The sequence below is a fragment of the Macaca fascicularis genome, chromosome 1 (assembly GCF_037993035.2).
Source record: "Macaca fascicularis isolate 582-1 chromosome 1, T2T-MFA8v1.1".
Taxonomy (NCBI): domain Eukaryota; kingdom Metazoa; phylum Chordata; class Mammalia; order Primates; family Cercopithecidae; genus Macaca; species Macaca fascicularis.
In genome coordinates, this window is record NC_088375.1 from 145,423,082 (window position 1) to 145,449,888 (window position 26,807).

General features: G+C 39.6%; 1 protein-coding gene across 9 annotated transcripts in view; it reads left to right on the top strand.

Annotated features, from left to right (window-relative positions):
• The first annotated feature begins 424 nt into the window (after positions 1 to 424).
• Positions 425 to 26,807, top strand: part of LOC102143453 (guanylate-binding protein 6-like) — a 30,160-nt gene continuing 3,777 nt past the window's right edge. The window contains exons 1-12 of one of the 9 annotated variants that reach the window (XM_074002127.1): positions 425 to 502; positions 10,092 to 10,287; positions 10,936 to 11,138; positions 11,934 to 12,061; positions 18,047 to 18,156; positions 18,361 to 18,557; positions 19,104 to 19,349; positions 20,392 to 20,672; positions 21,392 to 21,604; positions 22,519 to 22,621; positions 22,946 to 23,139; positions 24,111 to 24,309. In XM_074002127.1, coding sequence (XP_073858228.1) covers positions 10,277 to 10,287; positions 10,936 to 11,138; positions 11,934 to 12,061; positions 18,047 to 18,156; positions 18,361 to 18,557; positions 19,104 to 19,349; positions 20,392 to 20,672; positions 21,392 to 21,604; positions 22,519 to 22,621; positions 22,946 to 23,139; positions 24,111 to 24,309 — 1,885 coding nt within the window. In that variant the 5' untranslated portion in view covers positions 425 to 502; positions 10,092 to 10,276. Of the gene's footprint in view, positions 503 to 10,091; positions 10,288 to 10,925; positions 11,139 to 11,933; positions 12,062 to 15,710; positions 15,770 to 18,046; positions 18,157 to 18,360; positions 18,558 to 19,103; positions 19,350 to 20,391; positions 20,673 to 21,391; positions 21,605 to 22,108; positions 22,247 to 22,518; positions 22,622 to 22,945; positions 23,140 to 24,110; positions 25,368 to 26,807 lie in introns of those variants that run through there. The other 8 variants (XM_015433150.4, XM_015433142.4, XM_074002138.1 and 5 more) reach the window with 8 other exon arrangements.

Genomic DNA, 26,807 nt, shown 5'->3' on the forward strand with positions numbered 1-26,807 from the left:
CAGCACTTTGGGAGGCCAAGGTGCGCGGATCACGAGGTCAAGAACTCAAGACCATCCTGGCTAACACAGTGAAACCCTGTCTTTACTAAAAACAAAAAATTAGCCAGGCGTGGTGGTGGGTGCCTGTAGTCCCAGCTACTCGGGGGGAGGCTGAGGCAGGAGAATGGCATGAACCTGGGAGGAGGAGCTTGCACTGAGCCAAGATTGCACCACTGCACTCCAACCTGGGCGATAGAGTGAGACTCTGTCTCACAACAACAACAACAACAAAATTGAGATGTGCCTCTGCTAATTCGTAACAACTGCATGAATTGCTTTTACTTTCAATTTCAGCTTTATTGCACCATCCCATTCGTGGAAATGACTAGCTTCCTCAGCTCTCTCTCTTTTTCTCCTTTATAAAGGAGGGACACAAAAGAAAAGTGGAAGGAGGAACGAGAGCAAGGGGGTACTGAAAGGCAACTGAAAACTCAAAACTTGGAGCTGTGGTGCTGAAGAGCAGGTATGTTTGCTTTCTTTTACACGCAACTTGGTCCAACTCAAGACTCGGTTTCTGATTCAGAGTGGCAGCTGAGGAAAGGGCAGGAAGGGCAGGGGGCCTGCTGCCTGGCCTGCAGGAATCTGTGACTGGCTTTAGTTCTGGGGAAGCTCAGCTTCTCCCCTTGAACCAGTGACAGCCAAGAGGTCACAGCCAGGCACACCATGTCCCCCTGGATATGCTCCTCCCTGATCATCAACTCAGGACAGCAGTGAGTGGCCTGGAATGAGCCCTGGTGGGCGCCTGCCTGGCTGTCTCTCTCAGGTCCTGTGGCAGGCCCAGAAATGCAGAGAACAAGGAGCTTCCAGGCAATTATAACCTGAAGGGAGAGTTTCTTTTCTATTTGTCTAGTGGTCACACTTAGGAAAGGTTCAGAGTAAGAGCTCTATTTAAGTCTCTATGTAGAAATAAAAGCTAGTCCTTACATCGCTTGTCTTTATGACTTAAAAATAATTACATAGTCTCTCTCTCTCTCTCTCTCTCTGTGTGTGTGTGTGTGTGTGTGTGTGTGTGTGTGTGTGTGTGTGTGGTGTTAGTTTCCCACAGGATCATCAGTTACCTGTAGCTCTTGATAAACAGATAGATACTTAGGCCTGGGAATCTGGGTGTTAATCCCCTCAGGTGATTCTTATGTAAATCAGAGTTTGAAAACCAGTCCTGAATAGGATTGAACAGCTGTATTTCATTTAGTAGAAGTTAAAAGTTCTCTGTTTCCTCACAGCTAAGAAACCAGAGACCTGATTTATATAAAGATGTTTGCAGGAGCAGCCACATCTTTCTAGAGCTTCCTTGATTGCTTACTCTAAAGAAGGGACTGTACAGTTGCAGTCACTGTAATGTGATGAACACATTACAGTGCATTTCATCGTAGAAATCAGGGCCTCATGTTTGATCTCCATTCTCCTTACTCCCCTCAGTGAAGAATCAGACAAGAGCAGGTTGTACAGCAACAGCGTGCTTAAACTTTACTATTTTGCTCTAATGAAAAATTTATCTGTAGTTTTGGTTTCTTAGTAATTTACAGTTTGCATATTTTGTTGAACTGTATAAGCTAATGGACCAATTGTTATTGTAATTATGTAGCTTAACCTCCATTTAATTCAACTTTTACTAAAATCCTATTTTGTGCTGTATGTCATGTTAAGATATAAGCTTGTAATGTCTCATTTTATTACTAAAACACCCTCCGGGTTAGATGTATGATTTAACTCACAGACCCCTATAATTAACAGGCTCATCTAGGTGATGCTCCTTGGTCAAGGCCATATAAGTAGTGAATGATAGAGCTGGTATTTTTGATGGCATTAGAAGCATCTTGAATATTTGACATATAAATACAAAAGTGAGTATATGAAGCATTTGAAGACAATATTATATTTACATATTCTGATTATAAAGAAATACAAATATCATAGAAAATCATTTTAATATAATGGCAATAAAAATGTGCCAGGAGAGCTACAGAATAATTGTACTTTCAATACTAAATTTATGGAATGAAACTTCACCTCTCAAAAGCTTGCAATGAAATCCCGTATGCCTTTCACCTCAATTCACTCAACAGTGACACTGACATTATCTCTCAAAAGGAAATCTCTCTAACTTATCTATGTATAGAGAGATAAACCTCTCTCTCTTTATATATCTCTAATCTATCTCTCTGTATAATACGCAATGTTATACGTATTGTTATTCTAATTCTTTTTTTTTTTTGTCATCTGTGGGAGTAACTCACTGAGAACCTGACCCTTCTAGGCTAAGTGCTTCAGCCTGTATTTTAATTCTTTAGATCTAGACATGTTTCTGCTTCCCTTTTGAAAAAGGTAGCCTCCATACTCTAAAAGATTCTCATCCCACGTTGCTTCTTCCCCTTCTCCCTCCAATTTCTATCCCTCTTCTAAACCTGTAGATAAAAGATGAGCACATACAGTCACATTGACAAAGCAGAGAGCATGTTTCAGTGTATGATAATCATTAAAAAGTTACTGCAGGTTACTGATCAAAGAACATATAGGATAACCACTGTCTTTGATTGTCAGTTTGTCAAGGATTTTGTCTTTTACTTTTTTTGTTTTGTGGTGAAATAGGCATAATAAAATTAATAAATTTTACAATTTTAAGAGTATACTTCAGTGACACTAATATGTTCGCATTGTTGTGCAACCGTCTCCAGAATCTATTCATTATTGTAAACTGAGTCTCTCTACCTTTAAACAATGATTCGCCCTTCCTTCCTCCCTCAGCCCATGGTAATTATGCTTCTACTTTTTGTCTCAATGTATTTGACTATTCTAGTACCTCATCCAAGTGGAATCATTTAACATTTGTTCTTTTGTGTCTGGCTTATTTCACTTGGCATAATGTCTTCAAGACTGATCCATGTTGTAGCATGTGTCATAATTTCAGACATTTTTATGGATGAATAATATTCCACTGTAGGTATGTACTACATTTTGTTGATATCATCTGTTAATGGACATAAAGGTTGTTTTCATCTTTTAGCTATTATAATGCTACCATGACCATTGGTGTGCAATTATCTGTTTGAGTCCCTGCCTTCAATTTTTTTGGTGTATATACACAGAAATGAAATATATCTTTTTAATTATTATTTTTTTATTATACTTTAAGATCTAAGGTACATGTACAGAATGTGCAGGTTTGATACATAGGTATACATGTGCCATGTTGGTTTGCTGCACCCATCAATTCATCATTTATATTCGGTATTTCTCCTAATGCTATCCCTCCCCCAGACCTCCACCCACCGACAGGTCCCATTGTGTGATGTTCCCTGCCCTGTGTCCAAGTGTTCTTATTGTTCAGTTCTCAAGTATGAGTGAGAACATGCGGTGCTTGGTTTTCTGTCCTTGTGATAGTTTGCTGAGAATGATGGTTTCCAGCTTCATCCATGTCCCTACAAAGGACATGAACTCATTCTTTTTATGGCTATATAATATTCCATGGTATGTATGTGCCACATTTTCTTAATCCAGTCTATCATTGATGGACATCTGGGTTGGTTCCAAGTCTTTGCTATTGTGAATAGTGCCACAACAAACATATGTGTGCATGTGTCTTTATAGTAGCATGATTTATAATCCTTTGGGTATACACCCAGTAATGAGATTGCTGGGTCAAATGGTAATTCTAGTTGTAGATCCTTGAGGAATTGCACACTGTCTTCCACAATGGTTGAACTAATTTACACTCCCACCAACAGTGTAAAAGCAGTCCTGTTTCTCCACATCCTCTCCAGCATCTGTTGTTTCCTGACTTTTTGATGATGGCCATTCTAACTGGTGTGAGATGGTATCTCATTGTGGTTTTGATTTGCATTTCTCTGATGAGCAGTGATGATGAGCATTTTTTTCACATGTCTGTTGGCTGCATGGATGTCTTCTTTTGTGCATTGTCTGTTCATATCCTTTGCCCACTTTTCGATGGGGTTGTTTCTTTTTTTTTTTCTCATAAATTTGTTTGAGTTCTTTGTAGATTTTGGATGTTAGCCCTTTGTCAGATGGGTAGATTGCAGAAATTTTCTCCCATTCTGTAGGTTGCCTGTTCACCCTGATGGTAGTTTCTTTCACTGTGCAGGAGCTCTTTAGTTTAATTAGATCCCACTTGTCAATTTTGGCTTTTGTTGCCATTGCTTTTGGTGTTTTAGTCATGAAGTCCTTGCCCATGCCTATGTCCTGAATGGTATTGCCTCGGTTTTCTTCTAGGGTTTTTGCGGTTTTAGGGCTAAATTTAAGTCTTTAATCCATCTTGAATTAATTTTTGTATAAGGTGTAAGGAAGGGATCCAGTATCAGCTTTCTACATGTGGCTAGCCAGTTTTCCCAGCAACATTTATTAAATAGGGTTCTTGTTTTTGTCAGGTTTGTCAAAGATCAGGTGGTTCTAGATGGGTGGTGTTATTTCTGAGACCTCTGTTCTGCTCCATTGGTCTATATCTCTGTTTTGGTACCAGTACCATGCTGTTTTGGTTAATGTAGTCTTGTAGTATAATTTGAAGTCAGGTAGCATGATGCCTCCAGCTTTGTTCTTTTGGCTTAGGATTGTCTTGGCAACGTGGGCTCTTTTTTGGTTCCATATGCACTTTAAAGTAGTTTTTCCAGTTCTGTGAAGAAAGTCATTGGTAGCTCAATGGGGATGGCATTGAATCTATAAATTACTTTGGGCAGAATGGCCATTTTCATGATATTAATTCTTCCTATCCATGAGCATGGAATATTCTGCCATTTGTTTGTGTCCTCTTTTGTTTCACTGAGCAGTGGTTTGTAGTTCTCCTTGAAGAGTTCTTTCACATCTGTTGTAAGTTGTATTCCTATTTTATTATCTTTGTAGCAATTCTGAATGGGAGTTCACTCATGATTTGACTCTCTGTTTGTTAATAGTGTATAGGAATGCTTGTGATTTTTGCACATTGATTTTGTATCCTGAGACTTTGCTGAAGTTGCTTATCAGCTTAAGGAGATTTTGGACTGAGACGATGGGGTTTTCTAAATATACAATCATGTCATCTACAAACAGGGACAATTTAACTTCCTCTTTTCCTAATTGAATACTCTTTATTTCTTTCTCTTGCCTGATTGACCTGGCCAGAACTTCCAACACTATGTTGAATAGGAGTTGTGAGAGAGGGCATCCCTGTCTTGTGCCAGTTTTCAAAGGGAATGCTTCTGGTTTTTGCCCATTCAGTATGATATTGGCTGTGGGTTTGTCATAAATAGATCTTATTATTTTGAGGTATGTTCCATCAATACCTAGTTTATTGAGAGTTTTTAGCATGAAGGGCTGTTGAAGTTTGTCGAAGGCCTTTTCTGCCTCTATTGAGATAATCATGTGGTTTTTGTCATTGGTTCTGTTTATGTGATGGATTATGTTTATTGATTTGTGTATGTTGAACCAGCCTTGTATCCCGGGGATGAAGCCAACTTGATCATGGTGGATAAGCTTTTTGATGTGCTGCTGGATTCGGTTTCCCAGTATTTTATTCAGGATTTTCACATCGATATTCATCAGCGATGTTGGTCTAAAATTCTCTCTTTTTGTTGTGTCTCTGTCAGGTTGATGTTGGCGTCATAAAATGAGTTAGGGAGGATTCCCTCTCTTTTTCTATTGATTGGAATAGTTTCAAAAGGAATGGTGTCAGCTCCTTTTTATACCTCTGGTAGAATTCGGCTGTGAACCTGTCTTGTCCTGGACTTTTTTCGGTTGGTAGGCTATTAATTATTGCCTTAATTTCAGAGCCTGTAATCCGTCTATTCAGAAATTCAACTTCTTTCTGGTTTAGTCTTGGGAGGGTGTATGTGTCCAGGAATTTATCCATTTCTTCGAGATATTCTAGTATTTGCATAGAGGTGTTTATAGTATTCTCTGATAGTAGTTTGTATTTCTGTAGGATCGGTGGTGATATCCCCTTTATCATTTTTTATTGTATCTATTTGATTCTTCTCTCTTTTTTTCTTTATTAGTCTTGCTAGCGGTCTACCAATTTTGTTGATCTTTTCAAAAAGCTAGCTCCTAGATTCATTGCTTTTTTGAAGGGTTTTTTTGTGTCTCTGTCTCCTTCAGTTCTGCTCTGATCTTAGTTATTTCTTGCCTTCTGCTAGCTTTTGAATTTGTTTGCTCTTGCTTCTCTAGTTCTCTTACTTGTGATGTTAGTGTGTCAATTTTAGATCTTTCCTGCCTTCTCCTGTGGGCATCTAGTGCTATAAATTTCCCTCTACACACTGCTTTAAATGTGTCCCAGAGATTCTGGTACGTTGCATCTTTTTTCTCATCAGTTTCAAAGAACATCTTTATTTCTGTCTTGATTTCTTTATTTACCCAGTAGTCATTCAGGAGCAACTTGTTCAGTTTCCATGTAATTGTGTGGTTTTGAGTGAGTTTCTTAATCATCAGTTCTAATTTGATTACACTGTGGTCTGAGAGACCATTTGTTGTGATTTCTGTTCTTTTACATTTGCTGAGGAGGGCTTTACTTCCAATTATGTGGTCGATTTTAGAATAAGTGTGATGTGGTGCTGAGAAGAATGTATATTCTGTTGATTTGGGGTGGAGAGTTCTGTAGATGTCTATTAGGTCTGCTTGTTTCAGAGCTGAGTTCAGGTCCTGGGTATCCTTGTTTACCTCCTGTTTCATTGATCTGTCTAATATTGACAGTGGAGTATTAAAGTCTCCCATTATTGTGTGGGAGTCTAAGTCTCTTTGTACATTTCTAAGGACTTGCTGTATGAATCTGTGTGCTCCTATATTGGGTGCATATATGTTTAGGATAGTTAGCTCTTCTTGTTGAATTGATCCCTTTACTATTACGTAATGGCCTCCTTTGTCTTTTTTTGATCTTTGTTGGTTTAAAGTCTGTTTTATCAGAGACTAGGATTGCAACCCCTGCATTTACTTGGTAAATTTTTGTCCATCCCTTTATTTTGAGCCTATGTGTGTCTCTGCATGTGAGATGGGTCTCCTGAATACAGCACACTGATGGGTCTTGACTCTTTATCCAATTTGCTAGTCTGTGTCTTTCAATTGGGGCATTTAGCCCATTTACATTTAAGTTCAATATTGTTATGTGTGAATTTGATCCCATCGTTATGATGTTAACTAGTTATTTTGCCCATTAATTGGTGTAGTTTCTTCCTAGCATCAATGGTCTTTACAATTTGGCCTGTTTTTGCAGTGACTGGTACTGGTTATTTCTTTCCAAGTTTAGTGCTTCTTTCAGGAGCTCTTGTAAAACAGGCCTGGTGGTGACAAAATCTCTCAGCATTTGCTTGTTTGTAAAGGATTTTATTTCTCCTTCACTTAGGAAGCTTAGTTTGGCTGGATATGAAATTCTGGGTTGAAAATTCTTCTCTTTAAGAATGTTGAATATTGGCCCCCATTCTCTTCTGGCTTGTTGGATTTCTGCCAAGAGTTCTGTTGTTAGTCTCATGGGCTTCCCTTTGCGGGTAACCTAACCTTTCTCTCTGGCTGCCCTTAACACTTTTTTCTTCCTTTCAACTTTGGTGAATCTGACAGTTATGTGTCTTGGGGTTGCTCTTGTTGAGAAGTATCTTTGTGGTGTTCTCTGTATTTCCTCAATTTGAGTGTTGGCCTGCCTTCCTATGTTGGGGAAGTTTGCCTGGATAATATCCTGAAGAGTGTTTTCCAACTTGGTTCCATTCTCCCCATCACTTTCAGGTACACCAATCAAATGTAGATTTGGTCTTTTAACATTTTTCCATATTTCTTGGAGGCTTTGTTCATTTCTTTTTACTCTTTTTTCTCTAACCTTCTTTTCTCACTTTATTTCACTAATTTGATCTTCCATCACTGATACCCTTTCCTCCACTTGATCAAATCAGCAATTGAAGCTTATGCATGTATCACGAAGTTCTTGTGCCATGGTTTTCAGCTCCATGAGGTCATTTGAGATCTTCTCTACACTGTTTATTCTGGTTAGCCTTTCATCTAATCTTTTTTCAAGGTTTTTAGCTTCCTTGTGATGGGTTTCAACATCCTTTAGCTCAGAGAAGTTTCTTATTATTGACTTTCTGAAGCCTACTTCTGCCAACTCGTCAAAGTCATTCTCCATCCAGAAAAGGTTTGTTCCCTTGCTGACGAGGAGCTGTGATCCTTTGGAGGAGAAGAGTCACTCTGATTTGTAGAATTTTCAGCTTTTCTGCTCTGGTTTCTCCCCATCTTTGTGGTTTTGTCTACCTTTGGTCTTTGATGTTGGTGACCTACAGGTGGGGTTTTGGTGTAGATGACCTTTTTGTTGATATTAATGATATTCCTTTCTGTTTGTTAGTTTTCCTTCTACCAGTCTGGTCCCTCAGCTGCCGGTCTGTTGGAGTTTGCTGGAGGTCCACTCCAGACCCTGTTTTCCTGGGTATCACCAGGGGAGGCTGCAGAACAGCAAATATTGCAGAATGGCAAATGTTGCTGCCTGATCCTTCCTCTGGAAGCTTTGTCTCAGAGGGCAGCTGCCTATATGAGGTGTCTCTCAGCCCCTACTGGGAGATGTCTCCCAGTTAGGTTACATGGGGTTCAGGGACCCACTTGAGGAGGCAGTCTGTACGTTCTCAGAGCTCAAACGCCATGCTGGGAGAACCACTGCTCTCTTCAGAGCTGTCAGACAGGGACATTTATATCTGCATAGGTTGCCTGCTGCCTTTTGTTCAGCTATGCCCTACCCACAGAGGTGGAGTTTAGAGGCAATAGGCCTTGTTGAGTTGCAGTGGGCTTCTCCCAGTTCCAGCTTCTCTGGCCACTTTGTTTACCTACTGAAGCCTCAGCAATGGTGGACTCCCCTCCCCCAGTCAGGCTGCTGTCTCGCAGATGGATCTCAGACTGCTGCACTAGCAGTGAGCAAGGCTCCGAGTGTGTGGTAGTCACTGAGCCAGGCACGGGAGAGAGTCACCTTGTCTGCCGGTTGCTAAGACCTTGGGAAAAGCACAGTATTTGCATGGTAGTGTCCCATTTTTCCAGGAAGTCTGTCATGGCTTCCCTTGCTTAGGAAAGGGAAATCCCCCAACACCTTGTGCTTCCCCGGTAAGGCAACACCCCATCCTGCTTTGGCTCGCCCTCCGTGGGCTGCACCCACTGTCCAAGCAGTCCCAATAAGATGAACCAGGTACCTCAGTTGGAAATGCAGAAGTCACCCCTCTTCTGCATTGATCATGCTGGAGGCTGCAGACTGGAGCTGTTCCTATTTGGCCATCTTGGAATTACCCCAATCAGAAATGAAATATTTTGATGTTAATTCTATGTTTCATCTTTTTTTAGGAACCACCATACTTTCTCTTTTTCTTTTTTTTTTTTTAGAGACGAAGTCTCGCTCTGTCGCTCAGGCTGGAGGAGTGCAGTGGCGTGATCTCGGCTCACCGCAAGCTCCGCCTCCCGGGTTCACGCCATTCTCCTGCCTCAGCCTCCTGAGTAGCTGGGACTACAGGCGCCCACCACCACGCCCAGCTAATTTTTTGTATTTTTAGTAGAGATGGGGTTTCACCGTGTTAGCCAGGATGGTCTCAATCTCCTGACCTAGTGATCCGCCCGCCTCAGCCTCCTAAAGTGCTAGGATTACAGGCATGAGCCACCGTGCCGGGCCACCACCATACTTTTATTCTTAGTGGCAATACCATTCATATTTCTACTAGCAATGGACAAAGATTCCAATTTCTCCACATCCTAGCTAACACTTGTTTTCTGCTTAATTTTTTTTTGAAAATGTTAGTCATCTTAATGGGTGGTTGTGGAGTGGTACCTCACTGTGGTTTTGATTTGCATTTCCCCAGTGATAACTAATGTTGCACATGTCTTCATATGTGTATTAAGGTCATTTATAGGTCCTCCTGGGAGAAATGTTCATTTCAGGGCATTTTCAATTGGGATTTTGTCGCTGTTGAGTTGTAACAGTTCTTCATGTAGTCTATCAAATATATGGTTTGGAAATATTTTCTCCCATTCCATGGGTTGCCTTTTTACTACATTGACAGTGCTCTTTGATGCACAAAAGTTTTTAATTTTGATTAAGTGTGGTGTATCTATTTTTTTTTTTTCAGTTTTCTGTGGTTTTGGTATCATGCACAAGAAATCATTGATACTGGAAGTCTGAGTAAGGCAGAACATATACTAGAAAGGACAGCCCCCAGTCAGAATAGCAGGTTATAAATAAAGTCTGTTCTACTCCCTTCAGTTCAGGGAAGGGAAGTGAAAACTGGACTGCCACCTCCTCCAGACCACAACCATGCCCTTGAGGTGAGTGGATAGGGAAAGTGCAAATGAAACACCTTGGAATTTCCTACTATTTTGAATGTGCCTTTTTTTTTTCTACTGGACATTTTCTTGGGTGCTGTAGACCTTTGACTGTTTTCTAGAGCTTCTATAAGATAATTTTAGTCATTTTTTCCAGTTGTTTTTTGATGTCTCCAAGAGAGAAGAAGGACTTGGAACTTCTTAGTCTGCCACTTTGCGCAATTGTCTGGGTTTGTAATCCTGGCTCTATGACTTATGCACTCAGCCTTTGTGAGACTCATTTATCTCATTTACATATATAGGGATATAATAATCTCTAACTTGTAGGTTCTTGTAAGTGTCAATGAGGTCAGATATTTAAGGCAGGCATCACAGGGCTTGGAGTATTGTAGACCCCCTATTATGATAACAATTACTTGAGTTTTATTATTACTATTGAAGAAAAATTATGGAGATGATAATATACTATGTTTCATTGCTAACACCATTACGGATTTGGGAGAATGATGAAGGAAGCCTTTTGTAGTTCACTAATGCTAGGTTACATGTTATCTCAAAGAAATGCAAAAGTCTTATCGGTCCTAAATTTATGGGTGTTTGCATTACTGAGGCAGAGAATGTAACCTTATTTCTACTGGGAGGCTCTTCTAGGTTGGCGGTTGCCATGGAATCTGGACCCAAAATGTTGGCCCCCATTTGCCTGGTGGAAAACAACAATGACAAGCTGTTGGTGAACCAGCAAGCTATACAGATTCTTGACAAGATTTCTCAGCCAGTGGTGGTGGTAGCCATTGTTGGACTGTACCGTACAGGCAAATCCTACTTGATGAACCGTCTGGCAGGAGAGAATCATGGTGAGTGGTATCCTGGGACACAGGCCAATTGCTTGATTCCAGTATCTTAATGCTCTAACCTAGGCATGTGAAGCGCGACCCCAATTCCTTTCAATAAACCAACCTTCTCATTCTGATTCTCACCACCAAATCACTACCTTTCTGTAACCTTTCCCCATATTTTTTCCTTTATTCCCATTAAGGAAAATCTCCCCTACTAGTACTCAGAATCCTCCCATGTCTTGTGTATTCAAGTCCTGGGCTCCCATAATTGTGTCTCCTTTCTCTTATAACATATTTTACTTTCTTCACATAATATTCCCATCAACATACAAGGATGTTTGAAGGTGTATCATCTTAAAAACTCTTCCTGAATTTCACATGTCATCGTGGGCACCAAATCCGGTCTTGATTTTGTGTTTGTTTTTGTCTTTAATCATGTTCAATGCAAAAAACATTGTCTCAATCTGCTTTTTTGAATTATTTTTCTTCTCATGTCTTTATTCAACCTACTCCTGTCTGACTTTGAACCCCACCACTTTTCAGGATGTTCTTGTTATCAGTGACCTCCATTTTGTCTGATTCATGGATTCATCTTCGTCTCCATTTTAAGCACTTTCTTGGCATCGTTCTCACATTTAATGTCCCTTGCTTTTTGAAATTGATGAATCACAGAGAGAGACATTCTTGAGGAAATATAGAAAGCACCATCTTGTATGCTGGGTTAGTTACAATCCAACCAGTCTGAATCCATGGCCCCAGGGCTGCTTGGCTGCTCTGCTGTCCCCATGCTTAGCTTCCTCCTCTTCCCTGCAGGCTTCCCTCTGGGCTCCACGGTGCAGTCTGAAACCAAGGGCATCTGGATGTGGTGCGTGCCCCACCCCTCCAAGCCAAACCACACCCTGGTCCTTCTGGACACCGAGGGTCTGGGCGATGTGGAAAAGGTAAGGCAGGGAGTCATAGGCAGGTTTTTTTTATTCCAGACATGATCCTTGTAATTTAATTGTTGTGATATATTTGTGAAAACTAGAAATCCAACTACAATGAATAAGGCAAACTTTGACCTGGTTAAGTCACACTTCTAGACAAGATTAGATATCATGGTATATTAGGTAAAACATTCTTTTATTTCTTGGCACAGTGGTGAATGATTTGATTCAATTTCATAAAATCTTGTTAAGCAGTTGAGTTCCAGGCCTTTGGGCTGAGTAGCATAGACATTGGTGAACAAAGTAAAGGTCCTGCCCACAAAGAGCCCTCAGGGTGTAGAATGATTGGGAAAGAAGTAGGTTGCCGAGAGGGAGGAGATTGGAATGCAATGCAGTCCCTGCCCTCCGTCAATTCCACAGGGAGCTCTGTGGCTGGAATGGTCCTTTTGAGTTACCATGTTTTGGGACAAGGGTGTTAGGTCTTCATCCCTGGTGCTGGTCAGTCACTGGAAGTCTGTCCTGGAAAACTTTCTCATTAAGAGAACTGACACCTGTGATCCAGGCAGCACCTCACAGCTTTCACCATGTACAGTTGCGTATAACAGTGCCTTGATAAGAAAGAGAAGAGGTATTGACTCCAATCTCAGGAGATGAGGAAAGGCCTCTCACCCACCTTCTGAGCTACCACGTGAAGAGTACATTTGAGGGTTGGAATTAAGAGAGTTCAGTTTATATTTCTCAGGATGAAGCTCATCAGCTACCCACAGAGCATTCTGGAAGGCTTTGAGACACTTCTGATTGTGCTCGTCATATAAAAGTATTTGTTCTTCCTACAATAAACATTATAAGATGAATTTTTGGTGTTTAGCTTCTTATGAATGGGTGAAATAAATAATTTCTCTCTTTTTTTGTCTTAGTTTGAGACTTATTTGGGAATAGTTTCTAAATTTCTATAAATATACACTTTATTTTTGCCCAAACAGGCATTGGAAATTCTGTTTGTTTTTTGGCTTTAGTGTTGTATAATTGACAAATAAAAATTGTATATAATTAAGCTGTACAACTTGATGTTTTGATATGTGTATACACTGTGAAATGATCACCATAATCAAGCCAATAATATAGCCATTACCTCACATAGTTATCATTTTGTTTTTTCTATGCCCTTTTTTTATTTTTTGGTGTGGTAAGAACAATTAAGATCTGTCCTCTTAGCAGAAGTTAAGGTCACAATCAATATAGTATTGTTAGTTACAGTCACACTGCTGTACAGTAGATCTCCAGAGTTTATTTATCTTGCATAACTGAAATTTTATACTCTTTGACTAACATTTCTTCATTTCTCCCATCCCCAGCCCGTGGCAACCACTATTCCACTCTGCAGCTCTGAGTTTGACAGTTTGACTATTTTAGATTCCACAAATAAGTGAGATCATGCAGTATTTGTCTTTCTATGTCTGACTTATTTCACTTAGCCTAATGACCTCAGTGTTCATCTATGTTGTTGCAAATGACAAAATTCCCTTTTCTGAGATTGAATATATATTATATATATAATATTCAATATTCAATAAATATATATATGCATGCTATGGATGGGTTGGCTGTGTCCCCACCCAAATCTCATCTTGAATTGTAGTTCCCATAATCCCCACATGTCGTGGGAGGGACCCGGTGGGAGGTAATTGAATGATGTGGGTGGTTTCCCCCCGCTATTCTTATGATAGTGAGTAAGTTCTCATGAGAGCTGATGGCTTTATAAGGGGATTCCCCCTTTACTTGGCTATCATTCTTCTCTCTCCTGCTACCATGTGAAGAAGGATGTATTTGCTTCCCCTTCCACCATGATTGTAAGTTTCCTGAGGCTTCCCTAGCCATGCTGAACTGAGTCAAACTTCTCGCCTTTGTAAATTGTCCAGTCTTGGGTATGTCTTTATTAGGCAGCATGAGAATGGACTAATACAATGCATATACATGTACTCTGTGTTTTCTTTTCTGTTTGTCCATTGATGGACATTCAGGTAGTTTCCATATCTTGGCTATTGTGAATAATGCTGCAATTATTACGGATATATTTAAATATTCATACTTCCTTATGTAAATATAAATATGAAAGTACAGATATCTCTTTAAAATATTGATTTATACATAAAAGTAAGATTACTGGATCATATTGTAGTTCTATTTTTAATTTTTTGAGGAACCTCCATATTTCTTCCATAATAGCTGCATGAATTTACACTCCAAAAAACAACAATGTTCCCTTATTTTATATTCTTGCCGATAATTGTTATTTTTAATTCCTTTGGAAATAGCCATCTTAAATGTGTCAGGTGATATCTTATTTTTGTTTTAATTTGCATTTCCTTGATAATTAGTAATTTTATACACCTTTACATATACATATTGGCCATTGGTATGTCGTCTTTTGAGAAATGTGTATTCAGGTTCTTTACTCATTTTTTAATGTTTATTTTAACTTCAGGGGTACATGTGCAAGACGTGCAGGTTTGTTACATAGATAAACATGTCATGGGGGTCGGTTGTACAGGTTATTTTATCACCCAGGTATTAAGCCTAGTGTCCATTAGTCATTTTCTCTTCTTCTCTCCTTCTTCCCCTCCCACACCCTCCCATAATCCCCAGTGTGTGTTGTTCCCCTCTAGGTGTCTGCATGTTCTCATCATTTAGTTCCCACTTATGAGTGAGAACATGCAGTGTTTGGTTTTCTGTTTCTGCTTTAGTTTGCTAAGGATAATGCCCTCCAGGCCCATCCATGTCCTTGAAAAGGACATGATTTTGTTCTTCTTTGTGGCTGCATAGTATTTTATTGTGTTTACTTACCACATTTTATGTATCCAGGCTATCACTGATGGGCATTTGGGTTGATTCCATGTATTTGCTATTATGAATAGTGCTGTAATGAAAGGAAGACATGCATGTGACCAACAATCATATGAAAAAAAAGCTCAGCATCACTGATCATTACAGAAATCCAAATGGAAACCACAGTAAGATACCATCTCACACCAGTCAGAATAGGATATTAATAGAAAGTCAAAAAATAACAGATACTGGTGAGGCTGTGGGCTTTTACACCATTAGTGGAAGTGTAAATTAGTTCAACCATTGTGGAAGACAGTATGGCAATTCCTCAGAGAGCTAAAGACAGAACTACCATTGAACCCAGCAATCCCATTACTGGGTATATACCCAAAGGAACATAAATCATTCTATTATAAAGACACATGCACGCAAGTTGTTGCCGCACCTTTGCTCATTTTAAATGAGGTATGATGTTTTATTTGCTATTGAGTTATATAAGTTCCTTATATATTTTGGATATTAACCCCTTATCAAATATATGGTTTGCAAATATTTTTTTCCCTTTCCATTGGTTGCATTTTCACTCTGCTGCTGGTTTCCTTTGTTACCTGAAGCATTTTAATTTGATGCAATCCCACTTGTCTAATTTTGCATTTGTCACCTGTGCTTTTGGTGTCATATCTAAAAACATCATTGCCCAAACCAACGTCAAGTTTTTTCCCTGTATATTCTTCTGGTATTTTTATGGCTTCATATCTTTTTTTCCCTCTTCTATATAACTAAAATTTTGTGTCCTTTAGCTAACATTTTCCAACCTTCCTTTTCCCCTCTCCACTAGCTCCTTGTAACCATCATTCTACTTTCTGCTGCCATGAGTTCAACTCTTAGATTTCACATGTAAGTAAAATCATGCAGTGTTTGTCTTTCTGTGCCTGGTTTATTTAACTTAGCTTAACATCCTCTAGATTCCTCCAGGTTGTTGCCAATGACAGGATTTCCTTCTTTTTGGAGGCTTAATAGTATTTCATTGTGTATAGATTTCACATTTTTTAAAATTCATTCATCTGTTGATGGAAACAGGTTGACTCCATGCCTTGGCTATTGTGAATAGTAAGCAATAAATATAAAAGAACAGATATCTCTTTGACATAGTCACTTCATTTTCCTTGGATGTATACACAGTAGTGGGATTTCTGGATCCAGTTTCTAGCTGTCCATTTAAGTCTTTAATCCATTTTCATTAGTTTTTGTGTATGGTGTAAATGGGATCAAATATAGATCTCCTGCATACATGTGGATATCTATTTTTCCAGCACCATTTATTGAGGAGACCATTGTTTCTTTAATGTATATTCTCAGCACATTAGTCAAAAATGAGTTCACTGTGGATGTATACATTTATTTCTGCATTGTCTATTCTGTTCCATTGATCTCTATGTCTGTTTTTATGCCAGTATCATACTATTTTGGCTACTGTGGCTTTGCAATATATATTGAAATGAAGAAATATAATGCCCCAGGCTATGTTCTTCTGGTTCAAGATTACTTTGATTATTCAGGGCATTTTGTGATTCTGTTTTAATTTTAGGATTGTTTTTTATATTTATTTAAGAACATTATTGGGGCCAGGTTGAGACAGTGGAGATGGCTTGAGGCTAGGAGTTAGAAACCACCGTGGGCAACATAGTGAAAGCCCATCTCTACAAAAAAATAATAATAATAAACAAAATGCCTTTGGGATTTTTATAGGTACTCTAAAGTCATCTATCAAACAGTAATATACTCCTGTCTAAATAGTTTATTGTTTGTCACGAGTCCCACTTCTAAGAAGAATCCTCATTGATTACTTTTTTTAAAATTAGGGATTGTTGGGCATAAAGTAATGAATAGGCTATTCTTCCTACCTCTAAAATTTCATATAGAATCTTCTGGAATTATGTAGAAATCTCTAGATCTCAATTTGTATATTTGTTTTAGGAACTAGTTACATATGCTTTTTAGGGTAGAAATAATTCCTGGACTATCTATAATTTAGACATGCTCTAATTTATAAAACAAATTTAGCCTGACATTTAGTGTCCTTAATCAACCAGGTACTGGAGCTCCCTATTCAGTCTTATCTTCTGCACTTACCCTCTGCTCAGTCAGACCAATAAACTCTATTCTTATTGCAAAGATTCCTGAAATCTACAATCTCTAATTTTGTTTCTGTGGGTCTTTCTACTTGCAGAATCACCTTCATTTCTTCAAATCCACATTCTATCAATTCTTTAACATTCAGCTCATGACTTCCAGGAAGCCTTCATACTACATACACTTTCTTCAATTTTCATAGCTCTTATCTTCTAGGATAGACTTGTAATTTTTAATTTAACATTATAGCTATGGGTTCCACCTCTTATGTACATTACTAAGATGTTATCTCTTTAAAAATATTGTCATTTTTATTGGATTCATCATTATGAATGTTTGTCACAACTTTGAAATAGTCATCTTGAGAGTAAATTTATTAAATTTGCTTTTCTAAACATAAGAACAGTGAGAAACATTCTTCAGTTTCCTATAAGTGTTTGCTGAATTTAATTGAATATAATTACAATCCCCAGTTATGCATACTATGGTATGGTTTTTTTATATGATGCATGGCCAATAAATATGTTTAGACTGAAGAAGTGTTAACACTCATCATGAATATCCAACTGAGAACCAGATATTTTACTAGTTTTTCCATATATGCATCTTATTTCATCCAATTGAGGAAAAGAATAACCCTATGAAGATTAGAATCCTTTTATATGTAAAGAAATTGTGATTAGATAAAAAAAAAAAAAATTAGCCGGGCGTGGTGGCGGGTGCCTATAGTCCCAGCTTCTAGGGAGGCTGAGGCAGGAGAATGGCCTGACCGGGGAGGCGGAGCTTGCAGTGAGCCGAGATCACGCCACTGCACTCCAGTCTGGGAGACACAGCAGGACTCCGTCTCAAAAAAAAAAAAAAAAAAGAAATTGTGATTAGAAGACATATTGTACTATCAAATTGTTGTTTACATTCATGTCTATCTTCTTTGTACAGCAAGTACATTAGCTGAAATCATAAATGAAAGACTGACAAAATAAATGTCTCTGTGAATTTCCAAAGACTACACTCCTAAGTCCTTTGCTCTAATGTGCTTTTTAGGGTGACCCTAAGAATGACTCCTGGATCTTTGCCCTGGCTGTGCTCCTGTGCAGCACCTTCGTCTACAACAGCATGAGCACCATCAACCACCAGGCCCTGGAGCAGCTGCAGTATCCTTCCAGGAATAGAACAGAATCACCAAGTTTCATTGATGTTATAGGAATGGAGATCAAGTCATTTCCTCCTTCCCTTTAATTGAATTACCTTTGGTGCAGCCTAGGGAACCCAATACAAAAGAGAGTGTTTATAATATTTTTTTAAAAGAAATGTGTGAATTGTGGGCAGACAGTTGCTTTTCCTTACCTAAGTCCTAGTTATGTGACGGAGCTCACAGAACTCATTAAGGCAAAGTCCAACCCAAGGCCTGATGGAGTAGAAGATTCCACAGAGTTCGTGAGTTTCTTCCCAGACTTTATTTGGACTGTACGTGATTTCACTCTGGAGCTGAAGTTGAATGGTGACCCTATCACAGAAGATGAGTACCTGGAGAATGCCTTGAAGCTGATTCAAGGTATCAGCAGGTGGCCTGGGTTGTGGGTGGTCCAGTGGGTGTGTGATCTGCTAAACACTGCCAATCATCTCTTGGGTTTCATTTGTATTTGAGACTAGATTGAGGTCTGTAGAAATGGGGACTGAGGGGTATGTCGAAGAGCTCTAGGAATGGAGCCTAGTTCACTTAAGAAAAGTAGAGTCTAAAGTGCAGATAAATTATTCAAGACAGATTTGTTCTTTGTACAATTAGTACTGTAGCATTCAGATTACAACGGGTGCTAAGACTTTCTAAAAACAAGATGCTTGTGATCCCTGTTTTCCCCTCTGCTTTTCTGTGTTTAGAAAATGACTGACCAGATAATTGTTAGACATGAAATTACAAAGAAAAGCCTATCTAATAAAAATATATGTCTGTGTTAGACCACTTTGCATGAATGTTTATGTTAAAGGAGGTCTGTAAGCCTAGAAGATGGCAAAAAGACAATATAAACCCTGTCAAAAATACCTTTAGCTCTCTTATACCAAGACTATTTTCACTATATTCTCCATTTTTCTCATCCTTCAGGCAAGAATCCCAAAGTTCAAGCATCCAATTTGCCCAGGGAGTGCATCAGGCATTTCTTTCCAAAACGGAAGTGTTTTGTCTTTGACCGGCCAACACATGACAAAGACCTTCTAGCCAATATCGAGAAGGTGGCAGAAAAGCAACTGGATCCCACATTCCAGGAACAAACAAACATTTTCCGTTCTTACATCTTCACGCATGCAAGAACCAAGACCCTCAGGGAGGGAATCACAGTCACTGGGAATCGTGAGTCTCCTTTTTACATTTCTATGGTCCCGCATGTGTGTTGAATATATTGTATAATGTGTTTCTCAGAATTTTTGTTAGATTCCATATAGAACTATGTGTATACAGGAATCCATGCTCAATGAAGAAATGTGTATAATTATCACACTTACTGCAATTTACAAATTCCTCTCCAATATTGCAAACTCTGTCACTGATATCTGTGACTTCCTCATATCTGAAAAAAAAATCCTCTGATGATAAAATAACTAACTGAATATAAAAACAGACATATAATATTTTCTTAGGGTAAGTCTTATATGTTCAATATTCTTTGCAAAGAGAATACAAAAGATATGTTGAAGTTTAAAAACCTCTAGAAGGCTGGGGGTGGTGGCTCACACCTGTAATCCCAGTACTTTGGGAGGCAGAGGCATGCAGATCACTTGAGCTCAGGAGTTTGAGACCAGCCTGAACAACATGGTGAAACCCCATTTCTACAAAAACTACAAAAATCAGCTGGGCATGGTGGTACATGCCTGTAGTCCCAGCTACTTAGGTGGCTGAGGCAGGAGAATCACTTGAGCCTCGGAGGCGGAGGTTGCAGTGAGCCAACATCACACCACTGCACTCCAGCCTGGGCTTCAAAAAAAAAGTCTAGAAATAAATAAATATTAGCCCATAATTCCCTGAAAATACATTGGTAGCTTCCGAATTAGGAATAAATGCAATATGATTTGCCCTGCATCATTTTATCTGTGTAAACTACCTTTCTTATAATCTTTAAATGAGAATTTGTACTTCCTGTATACCCTCTAGTATGTTAGATAAAAGTAGATATTTAAATTTTTTAGCACTGTGGACTGGTGATCCATAAAAATGAAGAGTCATTATGAAAATAACAGTGATAATAGCAGAAGGAGGTAGGGATGTGGGTGTATGTGTTTGCATGTGTGCACATGTGTGTGTGTGCATGTGTGTGTGTGTGTGCTCAGAAATGTAGCCTAGGATCCCACTGAGCTTTAATTTCATATTTAGCCCCTAAATCTCCTGGTTCATTTAGGTTTGGGAACTCTGGCAGTGACTTACGTAGATGCCATCAACAGTGGAGCGGTGCCTTGTCTGGAGAATGCAGTGATAACTCTGGCCCAGCGTGAGAACTCAGCTGCCATGCAGAGGGCAGCCAACCACTACAGCCAGCAGATGGCCCAGCGAGTGAAGCTCCCCACAGACACGCTCCAGGAGCTGCTGGACGTGCATGCGGCCTGTGAGAGGGAAGCCATTGCAGTCTTTATGGAGCACTCCTTCAAGGATGAAAACCAGGAATTCCAGAAGAAGCTCGTGGTAATTTGCCTTAGTCATTACTGTTCATCATCCTTCCCCTTGAAGAATGAAGCCTATACTTGCCTTTATTGACACCAATGCTCATCTGTCACTGAGGAATAACTTATCATGGATTCTCATGAGGGATAGAGTTTCAAAAGACTACATATCCCTCTTTTATCTCCCCAAACCTTAAGCACTTAACCAGAAAACCTTCTGATAACTGAGGTAAAAATCAATACAGATCCCTTAAGATCCTCCTTAAGTGAACACTTCTAAGGATTCCTGGCCTGCTCTGAACACGCACAAGTCATCCCTGAGCGGTGCAATTTTTCTGTGCATAGTCTACCTTTCCCAGAAAACAAAGATTCTCTTACCAGATCTTCATTCCGGGCCATTGTTTAACTTACATTGCTCCTTCTTGTATCCTTGTACCACTGAGGACAGGAGCACAGGATGCTACCGCTGCAACAAACCATAGAGATTATGGGATGTAGTCCCATCATGTCACCGATGAAGAACCTGAATCTCAGGAAGGTTAATGAACTTTTCCATAGCCTTGAATAGAATTTTTAGCATTGTGAATATATGAAATTTTGTGTTTCTGATTCCACATCTACTCCACTAGAAAGTTTTTCTCATGAGGACCACAGTTAGATTGACTCTTCTACCAGATTCTTTAGAATTTCATCTCCTCCATATGTTTCTTCTGGTGACATCTCTCTACATTTCCCTTGCAGGAAATCACAATGAATAAGAAGGGGGAGTTCTTGCTGCAGAATGAAGAGTCCTCTGTTCAGTGCTGCCAGGCTAAACTCAATGAGCTCTCAAAGGGCCTAATGGAAAGTATCTCAGCAGGAAGTTTCTCTGTTCCTGGAGGGCACAAGCTCTACATGGAAACAAAGAAAAAGATTGAACAGGACTATTGGCAAGTCCCCAGGAAAGGAGTAAAGGTGAGGAATAAGGGGAACATGGGGAAGTTTATAGGATAGAGTGAATGGAGTCTTTGGCACCAGCCGTGGGTAATAAGAGGGCAGAGGGATAGCATAACGCCTTAGCTTTCAATGTCCACTATTTATTATTTATTTCTTAGAATAAAAATTTTCATCCCCAAAGAAAGAATATAGTATCAGAAATCCAGGAGAGACAGAACGAAAATTAGCCATGTGCCAAGAGCTGGTGATTTGTGTGGTTAAAGTAGAATCTTTGCATTCAAAGTTGATAAAAATGAGAGTATGAAATAAATAGACAATTGCACACAGAGTAATGATATTTATGGACCTGTGGAAAATGGGCTACCTATCTGGTGTTTATTACAACCACCTAGGTGATGGTAATACAACTAACTCACAATGAGCTGTTATTACCTACAGTGTATTGTTAAACTCTTCCCTAGACATTTTAATTTCATCTTCCTAATGACTTTAAGAAGCACCCTTATTTTGGAAATTTTGCAGATCTGAATTTATACCCAAGGATGATTATATAACTTGCCTAAAGTTGTAGCCAGCAAGTGGCAGGAGAAAGCAAGAGCATAGATTAGAGGCAGCATTGCATACTGGAAGACAACCATATATAAGCATCAGAGATTGGGAGTTTGTACACCTGTGCACATAGTTCTGCCTGGCCAGAACCCAAAGCAGGTACAGGGAGATATTATAGCCGTGGGAGAGGCACGGGAGGGAGACAGGAAGCAGGAGTTGAGGAGGGGCTCTGGTCACACTTAACAGCCTGCACACTTTGTAGGGGGCCACTTTAGAATTTTAGGCATCAAGCAAAAGTTACAAGACCATAATTGTTTTTGCAACACTAATACCCAGAACATAAATTTTCAAAGAAATCGAAGTGCTTTTTCTTGCTTCCATAGGCAAAAGAGGTCTTCCAGAGGTTCCTGGAGTCACAGGTGGTGATAGAGAAATCCATCTTGCAGTCGGATAAAGCCCTCACTGATAGAGAGAAGGCAGTAGCAGGTATGGGGCAGGGCTCAGCTGACAGCAGGAGGGCTATGTTTATACAATGCCCTCTAACAGATCCAAAATGAGGAATTTCCTCTTGTGTGGAGCACACACTCTGCTAAATCTGAAAATAACAAGGGGAGCTATGATTGTACCTCAGCCAGACAGGCAGAGCCTTTCCCATCACATTCTCAAATGTTCTCTTAATGGTGTGGACCTGGCTAAATTCTGTGATTTCTCACCCTGCCTTTCAGATTTGGTTTAGTCTCTGAGCTCAGAAAAGTGGAGATGAATCTTCACCTATTATTTTCTTCTCTTTCTAATACCTTCATGGAGCAGTGGATCGGGCCAAGAAGGAGGCAGCTGAGAAGGAACAGGAACTTTTAAAACAGAAATTACAGGAGCAGCAGCAACAGATGGAGGCTCAAGAGAAGAGTCTCAAGGAAAACATAGCCCAGCTGAAGGAGAAGCTGCAGATGGAGAGAGAACACCTCCTGAGAGAGCAGAATATGATGCTGGAGCACAAGCTGAAGGTAAGTCTGCCCTTGGCCTCAGCAGGCCAGACGGTCCTTGCCCAGGTACCTCAGGAAGGGCTGGTGAAGGTTACAGCAGCATCTTGGAAGGAAGCACATCACCATTTGCTGCTTGGGAGTCACTAAAAGCCCTGAATCCTTCTGTGTGTGTGTGTGTGTGTCTGTGTCTGTGTGTGTGTGTGTTTTATTGTTTCAGTAAGACTTGGAATTCTTCTCTATATTCTCTATACTTAGATTCTGGAGAGGTGAGGTTGACTATGATCCCTACAAGTCCTTGGGGAATATAAATACGGTTGGAGCTGCTGTTTGGGGAGATTTTAAAAGTAATCTCAAGAGGTTAAACATACATTCCACACAGTGTATTTGATGTGAACGGCAACTGGTTTCCTTCACCAAGCACATATTACCAGGAGCTCTACTACCACCCAAACACCCTGAGGTGGATCTATGCTGACGTACAACTCTCAGAAATTTCCGGACTTAAAAGGACAGGAAAGGGAAACTTGCTGCAGTTGTTACCCTGTGTGGGCAGCCTGCCCAAATTAGCACACAGTGTAGGGAGAATTCTTGCGTTGTCCATCCGAAAGTTCTCTCATAAGGGATTTCTGCATCAGCTTATAAGTTCCTTTCATTCCTACAATATGGGTGACCATGCTGCCCAATTGGGACTGAGAATTTATGCAATCAGACCAATGGCTACCTCCCAACTGGCATCTTTTGGGCAGGAACATGTAGAATTTGTCCTCATACCTGAGTTAGCACCATAGCAAAACCATAATGTGGGTGAATATTAGTAAAGTTGTAAACTATGCTTCCTCACAATGTCTAAGTCCAAATTCTCCTCTAATCATTGATAAAATGTTTTTAGGAGTAAAATAAAGGAAGTTTCACACAGGTCTTAAATACAAAATGTAAGTCTTAAGAGAATAGGGATTTTTAAAAATTTACTTTCCTTCCTACATTTTCTTTAGGTCCAGAAAGATTTGCTTGATGAAGGATTTAAGAAGAAATGTGAGGAGATGAATGCAGAGATAAATCAACTAAAACATATGATTGATACTACAGAAAATGATGATACTTCCTGGATTGCGCATACCTTGGACAAACTTGTCAATGAGCTACCTTCAATATTGTCTGGTCCTGCTAAATTAATTGGTCAGGTTGTCAAAGGTGTGAGTTCGCTCTTTAAATAGCATGAGTTCCTCTATTAAGGATATTATAGATCATACATATATGCTTTGCACTATTTTTGATCCTGATCTGTATGTTTTTCATTTTCATTCAGCAAATTTTTTTTTTTTTTTTTTTTTTTTTTTCAGAGAGTCTTACTCTGTCGCCCAGGCTGGAGTGCAGTGGTGCAATCTCGGCTCACTGCATCCTCTGCCTCCTGGGTTCAAGAGATTCTCCTGCTTCAGCCTCCCTAGTAGCTGGGATTATAGGTGCACACCACCACACCGAGTTAATTTTTGTATTTTTAGTAGAGACGGGATTTCACCGTGTTGGCCAGGCTGGTCTCGAACTATTGGCCTCAAATGATCCACCCGCCTCGGCCTCCCAAAGTGCTGGGATTACAGGCATGAGCCACCACAACCGGCCCTCATTTAGCAAAGTTTTAAACATAAAAGGTGCTTGTTAGAGGATATCAATGCCTGGCCCACATGAGATAGAACAGATCCATACACACTTTGAAAAACTATGTTCACTTTTAGGAAATATAATTTTGAAAAATCATTTACATACCAGAGGTCCACTGGGCCATTGCTTTTAATGGCAAAATATTGGAATGTACTTGAATGTCCTTCACATAAGATTGGTAAGATAAATTTTAGTATGTGCATGTACTGGAATACTATATAGCCAGTAAACAAATTGACAGTGAAGCTCTCTTTATACCAGTAAAGAATGGTCTTGAAGAGATATTGTAAAATGAAAAAACAAAACAAAAAAAACAAGTTGTAAAGCAATGTAGATTATCTTATCACCAATGAAAAAATGCAATTATTATATACAAGCATGCAAATATATCTCTGGAAAGATTAATGAAAATCTATTATTATTAGCTCCTTCTGGGAAGAACCAGGTGAATGTAGAGGTTGAAGGACCACATACTCTTCACTTTAAACTCTTGAATTTTGTAAGGAAATCTTATTTTACCTATTCAGAAATAAATAAGAAAATGTAAGAGACAATGCTAATAATGATAACAATAAAAAAATGGTGAAATTGGCTATCAGATGATGAAATTGCTTGTTGCTTCTAGGAATTCTATCAGCCAGCCCAATGAGGGGTCTAAGACTAAGATCTGAGTACTAGAATGCAAAAAAAATTGAATCCTATTCTTGTTTTCCTTTTGGCCTGGTTTTCCGATTGCTTCTATTTGTTTTGAGACTAAGGCATACACTTTTCTGTGGCCTTTGAAATCTCAGCTATAGTAGCCTCTACTTCCTTTCTCTGAATTCAAGTTTTAAGGTGTTAGAAGCATAAATTACCAAACATTAAGATTAAGCACTGATAACAGGGATCCTGCCAACCTTGTCACTAGTGGTCTCTTTGCAGTAGCCTCAGATAGAAAGGACAATGTGCCTTTCCAGAACCGAACACCCTGATGGGGGATGATAGACCCAGACACATAGAGGCCTGGTGTTGACCCTTCATTGTTAGAATCTAAGAAGATTCACTTACAGTAATGAGTGGCAGACAGCTAGGCCTGAATGAATGACATAATTCTGTAGATGGCCAATACAGTGGACCAGCCATAGGGTTAAATGGAAAGGAGAGAAAACAATCAAGTGAAATAAATGCTGCCTACCAGGAGGTTGAGAGGTAGCCCCGATAAAGTGTCACATCCATAGCCTTGATCTGAGCTAAATTCCCTGAACTCAGCTGGAGTGGAGGGCAGTACCCCAGGAAAAGGACACTGCAAATCCAGGACCCAAATAAATGATAATGATTTCCCAAGTTCTCCCCCTAGGAAACCTCTGGAGCCATTTACTGGATACCCATATACTAGGGAAATACAAACACTCAAATATTTCAAGGACCCTTGGAATCTGGATCCAAGTTGCCCATGGTACCCAGATCATGGAAAGTCATCATAAAATACCTGTTAAAATAGGAAGTTAGGGCCTCCAGGTTATAAATATAGTCTTGGCCCACATGAACTTATTGCAATATAGTATTTGTTCAAATTAAAAGATAAGGTTTGCTTGAAGACAGATACCTTGCTTATTTTTCTGTCCATCCCCTTGGGAGTATGTTCAGACATAGGATGTGCTAAAGAAGCTTCTTTTATAAAAACAATAGGATGATGCATGAATGATTATTTTCAATTGGCAAAATCTCATGAACTTCCCAGAGATCAGTGGTAAAAAGTTGTTTGAATTCTCGACACCAGGTTAAGGTCTCTGAGGTGATTTAAAGGCTATGAGGCCAGGTGCAGTGGCTCACGCCTATAATCTCAGCAACTTGGGAGGCTGAGGCAAGTAGATCCCTTGAGGTCAGGAGTTTGAGACCAGCCTGGCCAACACGATGAAACCCTGTCTCTACTAAAAGTACAAAAATTAACCAAGTGTGGTGGCACATGCCTGTAATCCCAGCTACACAGTAGGCTGAGGCAGGAGAATCATTTGAACCTGGGAGACAGAGGTTGCTGTGAGCCAAGATTGTGC